Source organism: Eurosta solidaginis, chromosome 5 (genome assembly GCF_040869045.1).
Source record: "Eurosta solidaginis isolate ZX-2024a chromosome 5, ASM4086904v1, whole genome shotgun sequence".
Classification (NCBI taxonomy): Eukaryota; Metazoa; Arthropoda; class Insecta; order Diptera; family Tephritidae; genus Eurosta; species Eurosta solidaginis.
Window position 1 is genome coordinate 255,365,687 of NC_090323.1, and position 23,395 is coordinate 255,389,081.

The 23,395-nt window shown below is 37.2% G+C and overlaps 2 protein-coding genes across 5 annotated transcripts in view; both read left to right on the top strand.

Annotated features, from left to right (window-relative positions):
* The first annotated feature begins 2,242 nt into the window (after positions 1–2,242).
* The window catches only part of eIF5B (eukaryotic translation initiation factor 5B), a 184,438-nt gene continuing 163,285 nt past the window's right edge, over positions 2,243–23,395 (top strand). Inside the window, exons 1-4 of the mRNA XM_067789922.1 lie at positions 2,243–2,588; positions 2,860–4,196; positions 4,257–5,718; positions 5,774–5,906. Coding sequence (XP_067646023.1) covers positions 2,515–2,588; positions 2,860–4,196; positions 4,257–5,718; positions 5,774–5,906 — 3,006 coding nt within the window. The 5' untranslated portion in view covers positions 2,243–2,514. The remainder of the gene's footprint in view (positions 2,589–2,859; positions 4,197–4,256; positions 5,719–5,773; positions 5,907–23,395) is intronic.
* The window catches only part of Rhau (RHAU helicase), a 40,683-nt gene continuing 23,765 nt past the window's right edge, over positions 6,478–23,395 (top strand). For 2 of the 4 annotated variants that reach the window (XM_067789924.1, XM_067789925.1), the window contains exons 1-2: positions 6,478–8,335; positions 8,396–8,565. The gene's annotated coding sequence lies outside the window, so the exon portion shown is untranslated. The remainder of the gene's footprint in view (positions 8,336–8,395; positions 8,566–23,395) is intronic. The other 2 variants (XM_067789928.1, XM_067789927.1) reach the window with 2 other exon arrangements.

Below are 23,395 nucleotides of genomic sequence, written 5' to 3' on the forward strand. Positions count from 1 at the left end.
ATTGTTTTTCATAAGCGTCTGCAACAGTTAATTTATAATCGTCTTCGGTAGATACAATTGTTTGACAACGTGAGTATATTTTATCTGTTTGCGTCTCCGGCTTTTTGACCTAGAAGTACCACAAACACACACACATGACAAAGGCTAGTTTTTTTTGTGGCGTCGTCTAGCATTTTTGTACCTCACCACTTACCTCAACTCCAATTGCTGTTTCTGATGTGCTCGGCAATTCTTCTGTTATATTTGCAGGCTGGTGCATTATACGAATGAAAGCGCAAATATTTGTACACTTTTTTTATTAGCAAATATCAAATTTCAACTGTGTTAAGTCCCCGATCATAAACAAGAAGCCGCAAAAAACCACATTGGCTTCAAAAAGATAGAAAAGTTGTTGATCAAACGGCATCGAGTGTGAAATAACTGGTGAGCAACACAGGGTGAAGACGAGTTCCCTTTCAAATATATTTGTTATCGATGGTTTGATAGCGCTTCTACTTAGCAAAACCTAAAGGGCCAATTAATGGTGATATATAACCATAAAACCATAACCAGATAAAACAGGTAATTGAACCTTCATTATGGAAATCAATGTAATCGATTAATGGTGCCATACCATAACGCTAACGCCATAACCATACCATAGCCAACCAATTAGTTGTTGGTTTCTCGCCATATCCATAACCTACAAATATTTAAGTTGGTGAATTTAATAACTCTTTGTAGATTTTATTCATTGTTTTGGATACGTTATGACTAAGATACTTATTTTTTGCTTAATATGTTTGTAATTTTTGCGTTTTAGGTTAATGCCCCATTAATCGATGACATTGGAGATGGTTATGAATATGGATATGGTTTCGACTATGGCGTTTGGGTCAAGAAAGTTTAATTGGCCCTTAAAAGCCCAACACATAGGAAGTTGAAAGTGTGCTTGTTGCAACTGATACAGCCAACCACATTTATACTTTTGTCATTGTCAGAAGTTGAAAATAAAGTTATTTTTCTATCATGTAATTAAATATAATTCTGGCAATTTTATACGACAGCATAACTCTGCTAACACGCGTAATACGGAAATCAATACGGAAAAGAAAAATTTTAACTCGTTCAAAAGATATTAACGAAAAACCAAAAATTACCCACGGGTCCGTCCGAAACCGGGGGTGGGATCCATAGTATTTTTGCGCAGAACACTTTTCTGCGTTGGCGGTCTTCGGCCGCGCTTATAAAATATTACCTGGGTGGGTCCAACACTTGTTTGGAGACCAAAACTATATATATCCGCGCAACCACAACAACCACATTAAAATCTATAACTTCAATTGCAAATATCTCCGGACAGAGATAAAATTTTTCTTTTCCGTATTCGGATTATTGTTGTCGAGGTCAATATGCGCCTTTTGATGCGTATTAGCACTGTCATGCTGTCGTATAAAATTACCATAATTCTTAAAGTAAAACAAATGGATAAAAAAAACTGTCATGTCTTAAACTAAATTGGAATAGTACTAAAATTTTTTTAAAGTGCAAAATCCAATACAATTTTATATGGAAAATATAACGTATATATTAAAACTAATGTAGAAACTCTATAGTGCGCCCTCTTGTATATCTATCCTCTTTGTCTAGAGCTTGATGGCTTGTTGAAACACCCTGGTACCCCACAAATCACACACGGATGATTGTGCATTCACGAGTTCAAAATTGCTTCGTTATGCGCATCTACGCCACACTTGACTGCTTGAGCGAATGAAAGAAAGAGAGAAAAAAACAAAATGACGTAAAAATTGCCCATAAAAAACAGCTGAAGTAATGTTTACATGCGCAATGCGCCATCTTCGATAATTCCATCATGCTGATAAGCTGCAGACATTGGTGCTTTATCGGTAACCGTATCGGTAACCTTTTAACAGCTGATTTGACCAACCTTATTAGAATCAATGCAATCGATTATTGGTGCCGCTAAGGTCGTAACCGTATCGTAGCCAACCAATTGGGTTTAGGTTTACCGTCGTAACGATAAATAGCTGATTACGTTAGGGATACGGATACAGCGATACGACATACGGCACCAATGACTCCGGCTTTACGTTAGGGATACGACTACAGCGATACGACAAACGGCACCATTGAATGCAGCTTTACCCTATCAAACCACCCTGTAGGTTGTCTCGTCTTAAAATAGTTTGCAACTTTACTATGATAAGTTGTCAAAAGTATTTGACAGACCAGTCCAATTTGACATCTGATGTACAACACTTTTCATTTGAAGCGAATTGCGTACAGTGTATATATTTGATTCGTAGTTTGAAATAAAGTTTATTAATTAACTCGTAGTAAATTAATCTATTTACTTAAGGAAAACTATAACTAGCACAACGTTTGTTCTTTTAATTCCACCAGAAGAGTAGAGCAGTTGATTGCAACAACAGTAAAGTTGACTGAATCTCAGAGTTATTTCGTTTGCATTTACGTGGAGCGGCGGCTGAACGTGTTGAAATTGCGCGAGGAAAAATGGTTAAGACTAAAAAGGGCAAGAAAGAGATAGCAACCACTGCTGCTGGAGGCGTTTCGTCCGGTGATGAAATGTAAGTACTCCGCAAGGATGCCTCCTGAATAAGTGAAAGTCTGTAGGCTTACCCATTGACGCCTTGTAAGCAAGTGTAAATAAATTTGTACTGCGCTGGGTACTAAACTAAAGAAGTTTGCTACGTTGTCAAAACTTGGAAAGGATTTATATTTTTCAAAGATAAACGCAATATATATTCCTATTTTATTAAAAAATTTTTAATTACAAATATTTAAACGAAATCTGTATACTTGATGTACTTACATAAATATAAAATATTAAATTTTTAGGGAGCAAACCGATTTGCGAGAAGCCGCCAACTCTGATGATGAGCGGGACAATGTAAGCTTAAAGAATAAAAAGAACCAGCAAAAAACTTCGAAGAAGAATAAGAAAAATCTTAAAGATTCCGGAGAGACAGAGTATGAGGTGGAGAACATTACAACCGGGGTAAAAAAGTTGGAATTAAAAGGAAAAGCTAAAAACAAAGGCAAATCGAAGCAAAATGATTCCGACGATGATGAAGCTGATTATAGAGAAGATGAAGCACCAGTAAAATCTAAGAAAGGCAACCAAAAGAAATCTGCTTTTGAGTTATTGGCGGCTGAATATGATGATGACGATGATCATGCACCGCCACTTCAGGAGAGTGAGCCGGAAGAGGAAGAGCAACCAACGATATCATCAAAGAAAGTTGACAAAAACGTTGGAAAAAAGGGTAAAAAGTCTAAGAGGAAGGGAAAAGAAGATGATGACGAAGATTTAGATAAAATTCTTGCGGAGCTTCAAGCTGAATATTCCGGAGAAAAGCCACCGGCCGCAACAACTGTTGCTTCTCCAGATGATCTTGATGATGAAGAGTTCAACAAAAAGAAGAAGAACAAAGGAAAACAGCTCAAAACTGCACCTGAGGCATCAGTGGCAGTAGCTGAAGCAGAGGAAACTCTTGCTGCAGCAGAAGACGACGAAGACGGCGGCACAGTAAAGACTGCTGCACAAAAAAAGAAAGAAAAGAAAGAACGCCAAAAGCGCGAAGCAGCTTTGGCTAAACAACGAGGCCCACAAGAGACAAAAAAATCGCCTGCAGATAAGGCAACTGAAACTGCTGAAATATCACTACAGGAAGATAAGACTGAAGATAGAGCTATATCGCTCGAACGACAAGATAGTGCAGAAGCTGCAGCTACTGAGGAAGGTCCAGCTGACGAAATAGCAAAGGATAAAAAAAATAAAAAGAAAGGTAAAAAGGATAAAAAAGTAGAGGAAGACGAAAGCAAGAAAGATGGCAAAAAGAAAGGTATGTCAGCGGCTATGGTGGCTGCTATGCAAGAGCGTTTAAAGCAAATAAAAGAAGAAGAAGAACGACAGCAACGCCTCGAAGAAGAGCGCATACGACAAGCAGAGGAACGGGAACAGGCTCGCTTGGAAGCCATTCGCTTGGAGGCTGAGCGTAAAGAAAAAAAGAAACAAAAGGAAGCGGAGCGTAAGGCGCGGTTGAAGGCCGAAGGCAAACTATTGACTAAAAAACAAAAGGAGGAGCGCGCACGCGCTCAAGCAATGTTGGAAGCATTAAAAGCCCAGGGTCTCGAAATACCCGATCCGACAGAAAAACGACCCACAAGACCAGGTCAAAAAGAATTATTATAATTGAAAAACTTTATTTAATTTTACTTATTTCCATTTATAGGCACACGCATACGCCCAAAGAAAAAGGGTCCCGCCAATAAAGGGGAGCAAACCGAAGCCGAAGCTAAAGCGGTGGAGGAAGCTATTGCTGGTGGAATTGCAAAAGAATCTGCTGAAAAACAGGAAATTGTCAAAGACTCTTGGGATGCCAGCGATTCGGAAGCAGAAGCAAATGGTGATGATATTTCACAAGCTACAACAACTACGACCAATAATGATGAAAAATCCAACAGTGGTGGTGAAACTGTAGGAACTGGCAAAACGAGTGCCAATGCCGATGAGGAATCCGATGATGAAGATGATTCGGACGAAGAGGATGATGCTGATGATAATGAATCCGACGATCACTCAGAAGAGGAAAATGAGGAAGTTGTTGGTGCAAACGATGCAGAAGCACGCCGTTTACGCGCCGAAGCGCGTATTCTAAAACGTCAAGATGATGCTGAGAAAAAGCGTACCGTTGAAGATTTGCGTGCCGCTGTTGTTTGTGTTTTGGGTCATGTTGATACAGGGAAAACTAAAATTCTCGATAAGCTACGTCGCACGCATGTCCAAGATTCTGAAGCTGGAGGTATTACCCAGCAAATAGGTGCTACTAATGTGCCCATTGATGCAATTAAAGAACAAACGAAACCAGTACATAATTCTGCAAGTTTCGAATTCAAGTTACCCGGTTTATTAATTATTGATACACCCGGTCACGAATCGTTTAGTAATTTACGTAATCGTGGTTCATCTCTCTGTGATATTGCCATTTTAGTGGTAGACATTATGCACGGCTTAGAGCCACAAACAATTGAATCAATTAATTTACTTAAAAAGAAGAAATGCCCCTTTATTGTGGCTTTAAATAAAATTGATCGTTTGTATGATTGGAAAGTAGCAGCACGTCGTGATGTGCGCGATGTATTGAAGGAGCAACAAGCTAATACTCAACTTGAATTCAAACAGCGTTCAAAAGAAGTAATTTTACAATTTGCTGAACAGGGTCTGAATGCTGCGCTCTTTTATGAAAATCCCGATCCGAAAACATATGTTTCCTTGGTGCCAACTAGTGCTATAACTGGCGAGGGCATGGGCAATTTACTATTTTTGATTGTTGAATTTTGTCAAAAGATGTTGGCCAAACGTTTAATGTATTCAGAAGAATTACAAGCAACCGTATTGGAGGTTAAAGCCATTCCTGGTCTTGGTACCACAATCGATGCCATTTTAATAAATGGCAAGTTACGTGAAGGCCAAACAATGATACTTGCCGGTACAGATGGCCCCATTGTTACACAAATACGTTCACTTTTAATGCCACAACCTATGAAAGAGTTGCGCGTTAAGAATGCTTATATTGAATATAAAGAAGTTAAGGCAGCGCAAGGAGTGAAAATTGCAGCCAAAGATTTGGAAAAGGCAATTGCTGGTATTAATTTGCATATTGCTAACAAACCGGATGAAGTAGAAATTTGCAAGTAAATTATTGAGGTTAATTGTTGTTAAATAGGTTATAAATATTTAATCTTCCAGGGAAGAAGTTGCACGTGATTTTAAGAGTGCTTTAAGTCATATTAAACTAGCACAAATTGGCGTTTATGTACAAGCTTCAACGTTAGGCTCGCTAGAGGCATTGCTAGAGTTTTTGAAAACATCCAAGATTCCGGTAAGTTTAAATATTTGTTCGTTATTAAAAATCACTAAAACATCAAAAAACAAATCGTGGTAATAGTCTAGTTGAGGGGTCGACTGCTAATACGCTACCAAAAATATCGAGAGAGGTGTCAAAAGACGCGTCTTGACATCAGTATTAATAATCCGAAGGCGGAAAATAAAAATATTAACGCGTTCAAAAGATATTAACGAAAAACCGAAAAAAGACCCGCGGGTACCTCCGAAACCGGGGGTCGGATCCATAGTATTTTTGCGCAGAACACCTTTCGGCGTTGGCGGCCTTCGGCCGCGCTTATAAAAAATAACCCTGGGCTACGCCATGCCACGTCCGGGTGTGTGGTTTAACCGTGGCTACCGCCACGGTGATGCACAATTTTTTTGGTGGGTACAAACACAACAACAACCACATGGAAATCGCCAACTTCAACTGCAAATATCTCCGGACAGAGATAAAATTTTTCTTTTCCGCCTTCAGATTATTGTTCTCGAGGTTAATACGCGTCGTTTGACACCTCTCTCGATATTTTTGGTAGCGTATTAGCAGTCGACCCCTCAACTAGACTATTACCCAAATCGTATAACATGGATCTTAAATCTATCATTTTTTTTACTGCGATACAAGAGGACAACAATAATATACATATTATGCTAGTAAACTGCACAAGTTTTTGAATAATACATTTTAAAATAACTCTATCGCTTAATTACTTATAAGCCGGCATCCAGTGAGTTTTACAGCTCCGGATCCAAATATGACTTGGTACGAAACACTCATTTTTTTCGCTCCCACGAGGAATTTATCTCAAATTTGTGCTGGCAACAATCAGATAAATCCCTCGCGCCAGCTGAAGCGGATGCCAGAACAAAAAATGTGCCAACTAAAACGAAAAACGCGCATAAAATTTCGGTAAACTTTAGTTTGACCCTACAACTATAGAAATGTCTTCAAAAATTATGGGAACAATGATAAAAATACTTGTTTTAGTGTATATATTATTAGTTCGAAGGCGGAGAGTAAATATTATTTCCAATTCAAAAGTTATCAATAAAAACAGGTTTTGTAAATATGAAGTCCCGATGCAACCAGTCCATTTTAATCACAGAGCCTGGAACGTCAGACATGTAAGATAAGCCCGATCCACTAAATAATGTTAACTATTATATCCTAGGTCCGATTTACTCAAATTTCAAAAGAATATTTGGTTTTCACTGTGATTTAAATGGGTTACAATATTTGACTAATTAATTTAATCCAAATGTAAATTTTACTTAGATTTGTTTATATTTAACTGTTAACTAGTCGTATTATTGTAAAATATGTTTAAAGAAATGAATATCATTTTCTTTAATTATTGAAACTATAAAATCTCCGAAATGTATGTCAAATATCCCCATATTCAGATCTCTTCACTTTTATTTGGAGTGGCATCATTGACAAAAATGTGCATTTTGACAGCGCTCTCTCGAAACAGAGTCGCAAATCCATTCATCTATGTCTGGATCACGCTCAATCACAAATCACACACAAGGTTGCGCATTGCGCATGTAAACAAAAGATCAGCTGTTTTTTTATGGGCAATTTTTACGTCATTTTCCTTTAGCTCTTGTTTTTTCTCTCTTTCATTCGCTCATGCATTCAAGTGTGACGTAGATGCCCAGAACGAAGCAATTTTGAACTCGTGAATGCGCAATCTTTTGTGTGATTTGTGCGTTCAATTCTCACGGGAATGCTCTGGATCATTGAGAGACTTGAGAAGGAGAAGTCGTGATATTTTCGCACACGTGAAATGTGATAGGCAGATGTCTCCGCTGTTTTTCATTTAACTCATACGGCGAAAGGCTAAGCAGCGACATCTATTTTTGAAAAAGTAGTTTTATTTAAGGCAGCGTTGCCAAACTAAAGACAAGTAATTAACAAATTATCTGGCTCACAAAAACTTATATTGTAAACTGTCAGGCCAAACAGATCGATTTGATAAGTCCAAAAAGTAACTTTTTATTTATTATAAAATACAAATTGACCAAAACAATGAAGAATCGGACAGTGAAAATGATTAAAAAATATTAAAATACTAAATATTAAAGCGTGTTTTTTTACAAGCTTGGAAAACTGTTTGAAAAATAGTGAAAATACTTAATTAGTAAAATAAAATATTTAGTAAAAACCAAATTATTTTGGTGTATAATTTGAATCGATAATGGATAGTGATATGGTGAATTATGAGATGGATGTGGTGAATGGAAAGATGGAAATGGTGAAATCCGACCAGGGTGGCATCACTCATAAAACGCGTGTATACAAACAAACAGCTGTTGTTGACTAAAAAGTGACAATTTCCATTTTTCTCTGACAATAGACAAAATAAGTGTTGAATAAAATATCGCTGTTTATGCTAATTAGACGTATTTTAACGAACACAGGTAAAATATTTATTGTTTTAACTATTTCTCTAACGAATAATGATTGTTGTTGTGCTTTAGCAAGGCACACAAGGCTAAAACTTGTTAATTGAGGATCTCCTTTGCGAATTTATGAACTTCTGGGCTGTATTTGCTATCAGGACAAAAGGCACCACTTATAACGAAATAAAGACATATCTATATTCGACGAAGAATCTCACGAAACTCCATAGCACATAAAAACAAGGAATGTATGTATATTCGGTGTATTGGTAAAAATTATCGCATTTTAATATCTTCAATAACTTTTACCTCTTGAAGCATGGAAGATGAAAGTTTAGGTTTTGCCTTTGTGCGCAGATTTATACAAGTACTTTACTTCCAATAAGCTAATGGTTTTCCCTTTGGTTACACATAAGACCCAATGCATTCGCATGACGCTGGATTTTTTTTTGCAGAGTCGTTGATAGGCTGGGTTTTTATGGGCCGAAATCTCATATAGAGACTAGAAGTTATCAGCTGAGTAGTATACATATAAAAATAAAAAATAAATGTAAGGCGCGATAACCTCCGAAGAGATCTAAGGCCGAGCTTCTCTTCCAATTTGCGTCGTGCTCCTCTTGATTTTTCCCTACAAATTGGCCGGACGGGACCTACATGTTTTATGCCGACTCCGAACGGCATCTGCAAGGCAGATGAGTTTTCACTGAGAGCTTTTCATGGCAGAAATACAATCGGAGCGCTTGCCAGACACTGCCGAGGGGCGACCCCGCTTAGAAAAATTTTCTTCTAATTGAAAAATCTTATTTCTAAAATTTTGATGTTGCTTTGCCCGGGAGTTGAACCCAGGGCATACGGTGTGATAGGCGGAGCACGCTACCATCACACCACGCTGGCACTATTTATTAATAATGACTCCTGTGAAATGCCTGAGGGGATATTAGTGACATTTGATAGAATATTTTTATACCCAGCTGTACTTGTACATCTGGTATTATAACTTTGATTGGATAACGGTTGGTTGTACAGGTATAAAGGAATCGAGATAATAAAAAAATAAACTAAAAAATATAGACTTCCTTATATCAAAATCATCAGTATTGAAAAAAAAAAAAATTGATTGACCCATGTCGGTCTGTCCTTCCGCCCTTCTGTCTGTTAACACGATAACTTGAGATATCTCCACCAAATTTGGAACACGAGCTTATCTGGATCCGGAATAGATTGGTATTGAAAATGAGCGAAATCGAATGATAACCACGCCCATTTTTATATATATAACATTTTGGAAAACATACCCACTCAGCATTTAGGTGATTAAATTTTGAATTCCCCTACATATCAATACAATTTGATTACTCTTTCTGAATAAATAATGAGTTATCATACAATTGAACAAAAGAAATAATCAAATATGAATACTCTTGATGATCAAAAACCGAAAATCATTTTTCGATTACTTTTTGGAATCATTTTTGAAGCCCTTTGGTGATTAAATTTTAATATTTCATAAAAATCAGCAAAAATAATAATCAAATATGCTTACCTTTCTATGAACAAAAACTGAATATAGTTTTTCAATCACATTTTGGAATCATATTTGAATCAAATGTGTTTACTGTAGGTGATCAAAAATTTATAATCATTTTTCATTCAGCTTTCTGAATCTTTTATGAATATATTTGTTGACTGAATAATGCATTTTATAGTTGTTGAAATTTTACTTTTCATTAAAAATCTTAAATTTTTCACATACACATATTTTTTCAATCATGAAGCTAAGCAAAAATATATACAATTTTTATTATTTATGCAAAAGATATTCTTCAAGACAAAAATAATGTAATGATGCTCGTGATCGAAGATTTCCCCAATCATTTCTCACTTTCGCATGCTTTCTTCCCCTGATGAAGTAAGATTATTATGTAGTATCTTATTATGAATGAGATATGAAGAATAAATGCATGATAATCGCATTCAAAAATGATTCAAAAATCTCAACCAAAACGATTGAAATATGTTCACGAATGTGATCAGAAAATGACTGTGAAAAGCAGTCAAATATTACTCTAAAACTATTAAAGCTCATTTTTACAATGATATCAAATATGAATAAAAAGTGTTTCGAAATAGGAATCATAAATGATTATTCAAGAATAATCACATTTAAGGTACATTTTTCTCCCGACGATACATTAATTTTCGAACAGAAAAAACTTTTAAATTTGAACGTTTTTAATCATCTTGGGGTATGATATTTAAATATTTTTTGATCAATATTTCCAAAAAATTTTGAATATTGAGAAGAATGTTGAAATTTGACGTGTGGACTGATATTGAGACTTTTAATAAAAATTTGAAATTGTATTTTAAAATGGGCATGGCACCGCCCACTTGTGATAAAATCAATTTTACAAATATTATTAATCATAAATCGAAAATCGCTAAACCTATCGTAACAAAATTCGGCAGAGAGGTTGCCTTTACTTTAAGGAATGCTTTGAAGAAAAATTAAAGAAATCGGATCACGCCCACTTTTATATAAAAGATTTCTAAAAGGGGCGTGGACGGACGAATAAAATAAGCAATCACCCTTATCGCGAGTTTTATTTTCACCCGAAAATATTCACAGTTTTTGTTCACCCTATCGCAGAGGGTGGCGAAAAAATTTTTCGTGTTCGAAAAAGATTTCACCTTATCGGCAACTCTTTGTTCGGGCGAAATGAACACCCAAATTTGTTCACTTATATTTTACAGGCGAACGAGAGGAAAACAAAATTTAAGTAATTTTTTGTTTTGAAATTTGATACTCTTATAATTATATGTTCTTTTATTATTAAAAATAAATCAATAAATAATGCACAATGAGAAGTTGAGTGGAAGAAGTGAAATTCCTTTATTGCTGTAAATTCTATTTTTTATGACAACGTATCAGTTGGCCAAGTTATCCATTGTGGACAAAGCAACGGTTCCAAAATGTTGAGCACCTCACTGAAACAAGATTGGCTAAGACCCACTTCATAGTCCTTTCCGACGCCTTTTCCCTATGCGAAAAAACGAAGACATGTACTCAACTTTACAATTGGTGGAACTCCAAATTTTTGCTTCAATGGTGGCAAGGAGTTGGTAGGAATAACTAGCAAATATTATAATGCCAGCTTGTTTAGCCTGTAATATTGGCGAAATCTAATTGAAAAAAATTAACTTGTTATTCAAAAGTGCTGAAAATAGTAATTTTTAGCTTACAGTGAATCATTTAGCTCCAAAGGGTTAGAACTGTACCTTAATTGCCTCCGAATCGCTTTCACATATATATTCGCCTCGCGCTCAATCAATACCAACCTAAGTGCAATACTAAACATTATTTTATTAATTTTTTATTTATATTTTTGTTGTATTTTAAGGAAATATATGTTTGGTTACAAAATGTATACAATTGTAAGTAAATTATTTGTTCACTGCCAATTCGCAATACAGCATCAGCTGTTTCGAAGTGAACTTTTGTTCGCCCGAAATTGCCGATAGGCGGAAAAAGTTCACCCGAACAAAAGAAGTGAAGGCGAACACTTTTCCGCGTGAACTTCGCGATAAGGGTGAATATCTTTGCAAAAAAGAGCTTTATATCAATGGTATTTCATTTCCCAAGTGGATTTATAACAATAAATAGGAAAAACTGTAAATTTTAAAAAATGGGCGTGACACCATAACGCGAGCAAAAATTAACGGATCGTAATAAAATTGGGTACACAAATTTTCCCTATAGCAGAAAATATTGACGAGAAAAAATGGACGAGATCGGTTAAAGCCCACTTTTATATAAAAGATTTTTAAAAGGGTCGTAGGCAAAAATAATAAGTTAAATCTTAGCGAAAAATAGTTTTGTACCAGCCGTATTTTGTGCTATCATAACAAGAACTGGGAAAAAATTCAAATCTTGAAAAATGGGCGTGGCACTTACAATGTATTTCCCAACGTTTCTGGAGCCATAACTCGACGAAAAATTTGGTGCACATGTATGCCTTTTAACAGGAAATATTTTCAGTAAAATGGACTAAATCGGTTAAATCGCCGTCTTTTATATACAAGATTTTTTAAAAGTGCGTAGTAAAAGTTGGAAAATTTCGTTAATAAGCCCGCCCTTTTTATTGTAATAACGCTTTTTAGTACAATGGCACTTATGTGTTTATGTTTATTGTTCTTTTATATCTTTATTTTAAAATAAACAGAGAAATCCCCATATCTGAAGGAAAACTGTATTATTACACGCTCACGGTCATTGGTTTAGCCTCTGTATCCTTTTTGCTTCTTTTAAACGAAAATTAATTCAGAATAGAACCATATGTATACGTATTATTGCGCAGCTTTGTAATACAATTAAGCACACAAAACAAACAACAACAGAATTTTAAGTGTACAGCTGGGTATGTAATGTTCGGTTTCACCCGAACTTAGACTTCCTTACTTGGTCAAAACTACTTTTTGCAAGCTGTGGGATATTGTTTAATTGTAACATTATTTGTCCACTATAATTATACTTGTAGGGTTGTCATCAAAACAATGTTACGTATAGAAAATCATCTAGCGGAATATAGTTTCCAGAGACTGGTGAAATAAAAGCTCTTGTGTTAGTACTTCAAATACTTATTGCATTTACCTGATACTTGCGTCTTACAATAGCAAGAAATCAATAAAAACAAAGCTATTAAAAATGGAAAAGGACATACCTTCGAAATGACCTTTTCGAACTTTGTAAACTTTTACCAGGATGTAAACCTTGAGATTTCCAAAAGTGTGCTTTCGGAACTACTGCAAAAAATGTAAATGTAAATTTATAAAATTTAACTGTATAATGATATGAAATGTATGCTTAATATTTCACACAAGATTCAAACTTTTCTACAAAAGTGCAAGACTTCGAAAAAAATCTCCGCATTTTATTAATGGAAGTAGAGGAAGGTAAAACTCTGGCAAAACTTTGATCTGGATTTCGTAAAAGGTTAAACTCTTACTTATCCAGAATAAACTCCGACATACACAATGTTCCTATATGTAATGTGTCTCCAAATGGACACCAACCACTTTTTCAATTGTATTGTTAAACCAACGCCTCCACCACCTATGTCTCCCCAGTGGGTTAAGGGGCTTAGAATATACCCGCGGCAGGTATGCCGGGTGGACCGCAGCGCTTTCAAGGGTTTGCAGGCGCAATATACAGCTTCTCCAAACCCAATTGTCAACCTCACCTATCCATGGCGAATCGTGTTTCTTTAGCAGCCGAGGCTCAGGCGACCCCAATTTCCTCATGGATCTGGGGGGTGGCGGCGGTATGGACTAGAAAGTTTCATGTGGTCATATTAAATTGTACCCGAGATGGTCGGGCTTGTTACCAGAACGTACCGGATCTGCATCCGGCCACGGACCATCAACATCGATAACACTCACCAAAACCTTGGGGGAGTGTCCTTATCGCTACAACAACAACCACCTATGTCTTTTTGGCCCAATCCTATTGAAACTCGTAAGTTTTTTTGGACTTCCATCGCAAGTGATCGCACCTATTAGATGGGGCGAAGCACTTCTACAAGAAGAAGAAGTGGTAATATCCGTAGATCAGCCATTTGAGCACCTTCTGGTTTTGCTGTCTACTTAGAACGAAAAGAAATTGAATTTACGTCTTTTTAGGAACTCTGACGTTAAAATAAGTGTTCTAATTTTAAAGGAGGGAATTTCGAATATCATATTTGTTTTTTTTTTTCGATATTGGTTATAATTAATAAGTAATTAATAAGCAATTCGATTCTTAAAAAATTATCAAATGTGTCTTTTTGGTTTATCGTTGTGAGTCACTTCACTAGGTTAGGTTAGGTCCGTAGCGTCCGCACATAGATCGCATGTGTCCATAGTATTAGCTGAAGTTTGCTCGACGACCAAACTGAAAAACTCCAAAAACCAGAGCCTACATATGTTATAAAACCCCACAGACCTCGACAAATACTATAAGAATTCTAGGATCCATGCTGCTTGCTTCTTCTCCAGCAGCTAGCTGTGTCACTTAGCGCAGGCCACGAACACAGAACGTGGTTGAACGATTCATTCTGCAACCCGCACTTTTTTCCCACTGCAGTAAGTTTCAAAAAAAATGCTTAGATGTTACTCATATGATACCATAATATTTGGTGCCACTGCGTCTAGGTTTCATTCATCTGTTCCCTTACTTATCACTATACTATTCAGGAAATCTGTATTGAAAGGTGAAAGGTGTCATATCCATAGATGAGCCATGATCTATACGTCACTATACTTTGCGCAGCTTTGAAATTTGCTAACCTCTCAGAACGTCGAAAATATAATTTCGACATTTCGAATAAATGTTAAAACTTCGAAAATACTTTGAATATAAGTTGTTTTTCGAAATTATTTCGAATAACTGTTTTCGGTGGGTTATGAAGCAAATGTGGTAATAAAGCTATAAATAAGATACATTTATGTGTGTATGCATGTCAGCAATCGACATTAAGTTAACATTGTACGACATGCGAAACTAATTTGAGAACAGCTTTCGAAGTCGAAAATGGATTTGAATGAAGGAATGATTAAAAATTCTAACCGATAAAATATCTAGTGAATTTCGAAAATACTATTTTATATAGTTTTAACGAAAACTAAAATTGTGGCAAATCATTTTAAAATTTCGACTGCCTTTTTTCATATAAGCTGTACATATTTTTACATTTCTTGTGAACGAGGATTAATATTTGCAATATAAGAAAAATTTTCAAAATGTACAGAAACATAAAAACGGCATATTTGCGAAAAAGTATTTTTAACGCATTAAAAATAAATATTTCTCCCTAACTTATACGTTGGAGCTACTCTCATACCTTACATACATACATAAATGGAAGTAGGTATATTTGAATACACCAGTTGTTGTCGCGCGAGTTGCATTGAGTAGATGTTGGTGCTGCATTTATAAATTATTTTTATTTTCGAAAAAAAAAGAAGTTATTTTGGTCTTAATTCTTTACTTCGGGCATGCTACGCACGAATATTTTTGCGTAAACAAGAAATTTATTTTTATCATTTTTTTATACTAAGCGCGAGACTCTGCCCCACTGAGAGTGCCGCAGACTCGGGTGTGCTGCTGTTTGGTAAAAATTGTGTTGTTGCCACTGCTGTTTGGTGTTGCTGTTCGATTGTGTTGGTGTTGGCGGTGCTGGTGGCATAAATGCAATTTACGTAAATTTACATGCATCGATACATATTTTTAAACAAAAATGTTGTTACCCTTCTTTGATGCATTGAAATAGGTGTGTAGTGCGTGTGCGTGCGTACAAAAATACGCTGTGAATGATTCATAGAACAAAGATTTCAATCTTATTTTTTTGTACATCCACATTGGCTAATGTTGGCTGTTTTGCATATGTGTTGACTTTTTTTTGGGCATGAAAGAGGAGCAAATGGTATAAAAAAAGATGCAGACGCGTAGTTTAAAAATAAGTTCCTTTGCTTATTTGTAGTTTACGTGTGTGTATGACAAATATATAATTAATAATTTTTTTTTTAAATTTTGTAAAATTTTTTGATGATCCTTGCAAACTTATTTTTTTTAATATCCTTTTAAGCTCGGAAGTCCTTTTCTAGTTGTAGCCCCTTGAATGAAGTATGATTTTCTTTTCAACAAACTAACAAAACGATTAGGTGAAAACTACTGCAACGCAACTTTTTTCATAACAGCTCCGACACATAAGCGGTTTTTAAAACAAGCTTATACATTACGAGTAGATTGCACGTATTTTTATGGAGAACGGTAGAATGAGCGACACTGGCGCCATCTGATATTGAAAAGTAGCCAACTCCCCAATTTTGTTCCAAGCAAATCATAAGAAGAAGAATTTGACATTTGTTTTGGCTAAGGGTGTTGGCACACTTTGCAAGTGAAATTATTTTTCCCACTGGTTGGTAGAATTTCTAACATTTTTCGCAATTGAAAACTGCAATATAACAATCGAATACGACACAAAATATGTTAGCAAGTATTTTTGTTGTATAGGGAGAATGTTTACAACAGTGCTTCGCGAAATTTTGTATGTGAATGGGCAAAGCGTAATAAACTTCAATTGCCAATTTTGAAGTTCATTCATATTTACGAACGCAACATCTTGGTTGCTTGTGGCGATGTTATTGGAATGCATAAGCTTGTGTTAAACGCATCTATATGAAAATGTCATTGTGCCGCCGCCTTAAGTACGAGGTAGAGACAAACGAAGCCGATAAACGCTGCCGCCGTCGATTTTTCATCGTGTTTCACACGCCGCCACCGAATGTCAAAAATATCGGCACGGCGGCGGCGTTCGGCGCGTTAAAGCTCCGACACATAAGCAGTTTTGCATATAGATGAGTTTAACACAAGCTTATGCATTATGAGTAGATTGCACGTATTTTTATAGAGATCGGTAGAATGAGCGACACTGGCGCCATCTGATATTGAAAAGTAGCCGACTCCCAAATTTTGTTGCAAGCAAATCATAAGAAGAAGAATTTGACATTTGCTTTGGCTATGGGTGTTGGCACACTTTGCAAGTTAAATTATTTTTCCCACCGGTTGGTAAACTTTCTAAAATTTTTCGCAATTAAAAACTCCAATATAACGATCGAATACGACACAAAATATGTTAGCAAGTATTTTTGTTGTATAGGGAGAATGTTTATAACAGTTCGCGAAATTTTGTATGTGAATGGGCAAGGCGTAATAAACTTCAATTGCCAATTTTGAAGTTCATTCATATTTACGAACGCAACATCTTGGTTGATTGTGGCGATGTTATTGGAATGCATAAGCTTGTGTTAAACGCATCTATATGAAAAATGTCATTTTTCCGCGGCCTTTAGTATATTTTATACTCATTTAAGGCCTGGTTTTTCAGTAGTTGGTTAAGCTAAGCTTAAACTAAGTTTGCTTACACTCTAGTCAAATTTAAACTCCAGTTAAACTACTGAGCAGTTTTTCAGTCACAGTTTAAGGCCGCCTTTGGGGTATGCTTTTTTGTGCGGCAACATTGGTTTTTTTATACTCAGTTGAGCAGAGCTCACAGAGTATATTAACTTTGATTGGATAACGGTTGGTTGTACAGGTATAAAGGAATCGAGATAGATATAGACTTCCATATATCAAAATCATCAGGATCGAAAAAAAATTTGATTGAGCCATGTCCGTCCGTCCGTCCGTCCGTCCGTCCGTCTGTCCGTTAACACAATAACTTGAGTAAATTTTGAGGTATCTTTATGAAATTTGGTATGTAGATTCCCGGGCACTCATCTCAGATCGCTATTTAAAATGAACGATATCGGACTATAACCACGCCCACTTTTTCGATATCGAAATTTTCGAAAAACCGAAAAAATGCGATAATTCATTGCCAAAGGCGGATAAAGCGATGAAACTTGGTAGATGGGTTGACGTTATGACGCAGAATAGAAAATTAGTAAGATTTTGGACAATGGGCGTGGCACCGCCCACTTTTACAAGAAGGTAATTTAAAAGTTTTGCAAGCTGTAATTTGGCAGTCGTTGAAGATATCATGATGAAATTTGGCAGGAACGTTACTACTATTACTATATATGTGCTAAATAAAAATTAGCAAAATAGGATGAAGAACACGCCCACTTTTAAAAAAAAAAATTTTTAAAAGTCAAATTTTAACAAAAAATTAATATCTTTACTGTATATAGGTAAATTAAGTCAAAATTCAACTCCAGTAATGATATGATGCAACAAAATACAAAAATAAAAGAAAATTTCAAAATGGGCGTGGCTCCGCCCATTTTCATTTAGTTTGTCTAGAATAATTTTAATGCCATAATGCGAACAAAAATTTCCCAATCCACCGTCTGTCCTTCCGCTCGGCCGTTAACACGATAACTTGAGCAAAAACCGATATATCTTTATTAAACTTAGTCCACGTACTTACCTGAACTCACTTTATCTTGGTATAAAAAATGGCCGAAATCCGACTATAACCACGCCCACTTTATCGATATCGAAAATTACGAAAAATGAAAAAAATGTCATAATTCTATACCAAATACGAAAAAAGGGATGAAACATGGTAATTGGATTGGTTTATTGACGCAAAATATAACTGTAGAAAAAACTTTGTAAAATGGGTGTGACACCTACCATATTAAGTAGAAGAAAATGAAAAAGTTCTACAAGGCGAAATCAACAGCCCTTGGAATCTTGAAATCCGTGGTATTGCATATATAAATAAATTAGCAGTACCCGACAGATGATTTTCTGGATCACCCTGGGCCACATTTTGATCGATATCGCGAAAACCCGTTCACATATACATCTAAGGGCCACTCGCTTTTAAAACCCTCATTACCACCTTTCATTTGATACATATATCGTACAAACACATTCTAGAGTCACCCCTGGCCCACCCTAATGGCGATATCTCGAAAAGGCGTCCACCTATAGACCTAATGCCCACACCCTCTTAAAATGCTCAGTAACACCTTTCGTTTGATACCCATATCGTACAAACATTCTAGAGTCACCCCTGGCCCACCCTAATGGCGATATCTCGAAAAGGCGTCCACCTATAGACCTAATGCCCACTCCCTCTTAAAATGCTTAGTAACACCTTTCGTTTGATACCCATATCGTACAAACATTCTAGAGTCACCCCTGGTCCACCCTAATGGCGATATCTCGAAAAGGCGTCCACCTATAGACCTAATGCCCACTCCCTCTTAAAATGCTCAGTAACACCTTTCATTTGATACCCATATCGTACAAACATTCTAGAGTCACCCTTGGTCCACCTTTATGGCGACATCTCGAAAAGGCGTCCACCTATAGAACTAAGGATTACTCCCTTTTAAAATACTCATTACCACCTTTCATTTGATACCCATATCGTACAAACACATTCTAGAGTCACCCCTGGCCCACCCTAATGGCGATATTTCTAAAAGGCGTTCACCTATAGACCTAATGCCCGCTCCCTCTTAAAATGCTCAGTAACACCTTTCGTTTGATACCCATATCGTACAAACATTCTAGAGTCACCCCTGGTCCACCTTTATGGCGATATCTCGAAACGGCGTCCACCTATGGAACTAAGGATTACTCCCTTTTAAAATACTCATTAACGCCTTTCATTTGATACCCATATCGTACAAACATATTTTAGAGTCACCCCTGGTCCACCTTTATGGCGATTTCTCGAAAAGGTTCTATAGGTGAACAGAACTAAAGCCCATTCCCTTTTAAAATACTCATTACCACCTTTCATTTGATACCCATATCGTACAAACACAGTCTAGAGTCACCCCTGGCCCACCTTAATGGCGATATCTCGAAAAGGCGTCCACCGATAGACCTAAGGCCCACTCCCTCTTAAAATGCTCAGTAAAACCTTTCATTTGATACCCATATCGTACAAACAAATTCTAGAGTCAGCCCTGGTCCACCTTTATGGCGATATCCCTAAATGGCGTCCATCCATAGAACTATGACCTACTCTCTCTTAAAATACTCTTTAATACCTTCCATTTGATACACATGTCATACAACCACATTCCAGGGTTACCCTAGGTTCATTTTCCTACATGGTGATTTTCCTTATTTTGTCTCCATAGCTCTCAACTGAGTATGTAATGTTCGGTTACACCCGAACATAGCCTTCCTTACTTGTTTTATTATCTAAATAATTTGTGGATACGGAAACAGCTGGATTTTGTTTACCCAACAAACATGAAAAAAAATTCTCCAGCAAAATTATATATCTAGTTCGGGAAGTGATATCCAACATCATTATTTAATTATTCTTAAACCAGATAGTTCTCGAGTTGATATCCAACTTCATTCTCCAATGTTGTTAATGTAGCGATAAGGTTACTCCCCGAAGGCTTTGGGGAGTGTTATCGATGTGATGGTCCTTTGCCGGATACAGATCCGATACGCTCCGGTAGCACAGCACCATTAATCCGCCCGACCATCTCGGGAACGATTTATGTGGCCACATTAAACCTTCAGGCCATTCCTCCCTTCCCACCCCAAGTTCCATGAGGAGCATGGGTTCGCCAGAGCCTCGTCTGTTAGTGAAACAGGATTCGCCGCGGATAGGTGAGGTTGACAATTGGGTTTGGGGAAGCTATATATTGCGCTGGCAACCTGAAGGGTTGCGCTACACAGCCCCTTGAATCTGGTATTTTAGTCGCATCTTACGACAGGCATACCTACCACGGGTATATTCTGACCCCCTAACCCGCTGGGGAATTCATTCTGCAATCACTACCAACCTTTGAGACATTTTGCAAAATTAAATATTTTCTAGTTTATCTCCAACGTCAATAATATTTTCCAATTATTATCCTAATTTCGAGAGATTTTGACAAATGTACAGTTCTCAAATGTATATTCAACACATTTCTCCAGTTGATATCCTACGTTGTATGTCGAGCTGAGGTGGAGTTGAAAAAAATCTCCAAGGTGGTACCACCAAAACCAGCAGCTGTTTATTGTGAGAAATACACCTGGTTGATAGCAGTGAAAATACTGTAGTATGGAATCTTACATCTGAGTCCAGTTAGAGAACCTCAAGTTGGGAATTAAATTTTTACAACTTAAGTAATAGCATTTTTTACTTTGTAAAAAATCCCTCTTTTGCTGAGTACGCTATGATTCTCGAGTTGAGCCACTGTTTCGAAAGAACCCTTGACATTTTAGAAGTATACCTAGTTATCAACATGAGCTCTAATGGTATTCAAGCCCAAATTTTTGTTGGGTATATTCGACGCCAATAGAGAGTGTATTTATCCGAGGCTTGTTGGTATATTTCATTGGAGTATGGTTTTATGTGGCGGGTCCCACGCCCAGCGCACAACCCGCCCAGCGGGGGTGAGAATATTACTTGCACGTAAATATAGCGAGCCGCTTGCTCCAAGACAGACGCCCGCTTGCAGCCGCACCTAGAGGTGTGCAGACGCTGCCGATGCGATCTCACGATGAGAGTTCCCCGGCTAGCCCTTAAACCGATTATGTCAGAGTGGCCTAGCCAGGTTGTCGCCTTCTCACATTAGCTCACCGCTAAACCGATGTTTAGCGGCTACCCAGAGGATACTTGACCGCAAGCGACCGGCAGTAGTGAGCTGCATGAACCGCATGCAAAAGAATCACTCTGGCCATTCCCAGGTGAATGGCGGTCAAAAGCTTTCCCCACTTTCGTGGACTTCTACACACGGCTCCACCCTTATCATCGGATTTGGGAGTGTTCGAGAGAAAAGTTCTTCGAAAGATGTATGGACCTCTACGCCTTGGCGATGGCGAGTACCGAAGAAGATTTAATGATGAGCTGTACGAGCTATACGTAGACATCAACATAGTCCAGCGAATTAAAACGCAGCGGCTGCGCTGGCTAGACCATGTTATGCGAATGAAAGATAATGCTCTGGTCAAGAAAGTGTTTCTATCGGAACCCGCCTATGGAAGCAGAGGTAGAGGGCGGCCCCCACTCCGTTGGAAGGACCAGGTGGAAAACGATTTAAATTCCCTTGGTGTGACCAATTGGCGCCGGTTGGCGGAGCGAAGGAGCGACTGGCGCGCCTTGTTGGACGGCCATAACCGTTTAGACAGTTAAGCGCCAATTAAGTAAGTAAGTATATTCGACGCCATTTCGAACGAACGCAAATAACTGATAGGTTAAGTAGAGTTTAACCCTGCAAGATTGGCCGCTTAAGCTCAGCTCAGTGATGGCCTGAAGGTTTAATGTGGCCTTATAAATCGTTCCCGAGATGGTCGGCCTAGCACCTTAATGGGGCTGTGTTACCGGAGCGTACCGGATCTGTATCATAACAACAACAACAACAACAACAACAGTCTACCTTTATTCCAAGATATCGTTTTGGTGTAACGAAATCAATGTTTCGAACACAAACGTCTGCAAGTTTTCGCTTACATTTTAAAAGTTTTAGCCAGGGTCCTTGCAAAATTGAAGTTGTATAGATACCCCGAGGATTATACGATTTTCAGCCATGAGTTACGCAATGATATCGACTTAAACTACTTATGATTTCGAGGGAGGCATCCTTGGCCGAATAGTTGCCCCCTAACGTTTCAAGGTGTTCATCTGGTATAGCTCGGCAGTATAGCGCGACAAAAACATCCGGCAGACAGTCTTCGGAGCTACACCTACAGCTTCTAGGAAAATTACGAAGAGCGAAGGTATGAGTATGAAGTCTCAGTCCTATAGCTTCCGGAGGAATAGCTATCAAATCTAGAAGCAGCAACTGGCATAGGTCCTAGAAAGCTTCTAGTATTTGCCAAGAGGACGGAGTTATTTTATAATATAGGTGCTGGTTTTTGATATGGTTTTTCGTTAAACTAACTTCTGTTAACACTATGGACTCATTCAATCTATGTGAGGTCCTCACGGACCGGACAGTTCAACATAACCAAGCCATGCCCTTAGAAAATGCTGATCGTAAATATCTTATTTCCCTAAAGTCTAGACTTAATAAGCAGGAGTTTCACAAAAAAACGAACTGTTGCTCTAAAACAAGCCCTTTATGTCTACCATACACGTGTAATAAGTCTGAATGTCTTAAGAATCATGAATGAATTAATTTTGCATAAATTTATTAAATTATACAAATTTTTATTCATAACAAATAAACGACAAATGTACAAATGTTATGCGTGCCCACGACCATTGAAAGACCGTGTGAGGAGGCTATTTTCTGACAACGCCGAGATATTATCAGTAACAGTTTTATAAGGGAATGATGGGTCAACCTACACAGTAATATCAACAACAGTAATACCTACTAAACACTCGTCACGCTGTGCAACTCATCAGCATAAGACAACTATGGTGAAAAAAAGGTTTAAAAAATATTGTTACAAACATTATCGTGAGATTTTTGTGAATTAATTTTGTTTTGGTCTCACATATAACGGATTTAAACAAACGTTACATATAAAACAGCATGTGAATTATGATTTTAAAGTTTGGCCCAAACTTTGAATGAATAAACTAAGTGAGATATGTATGTATGCATGCACATATATGG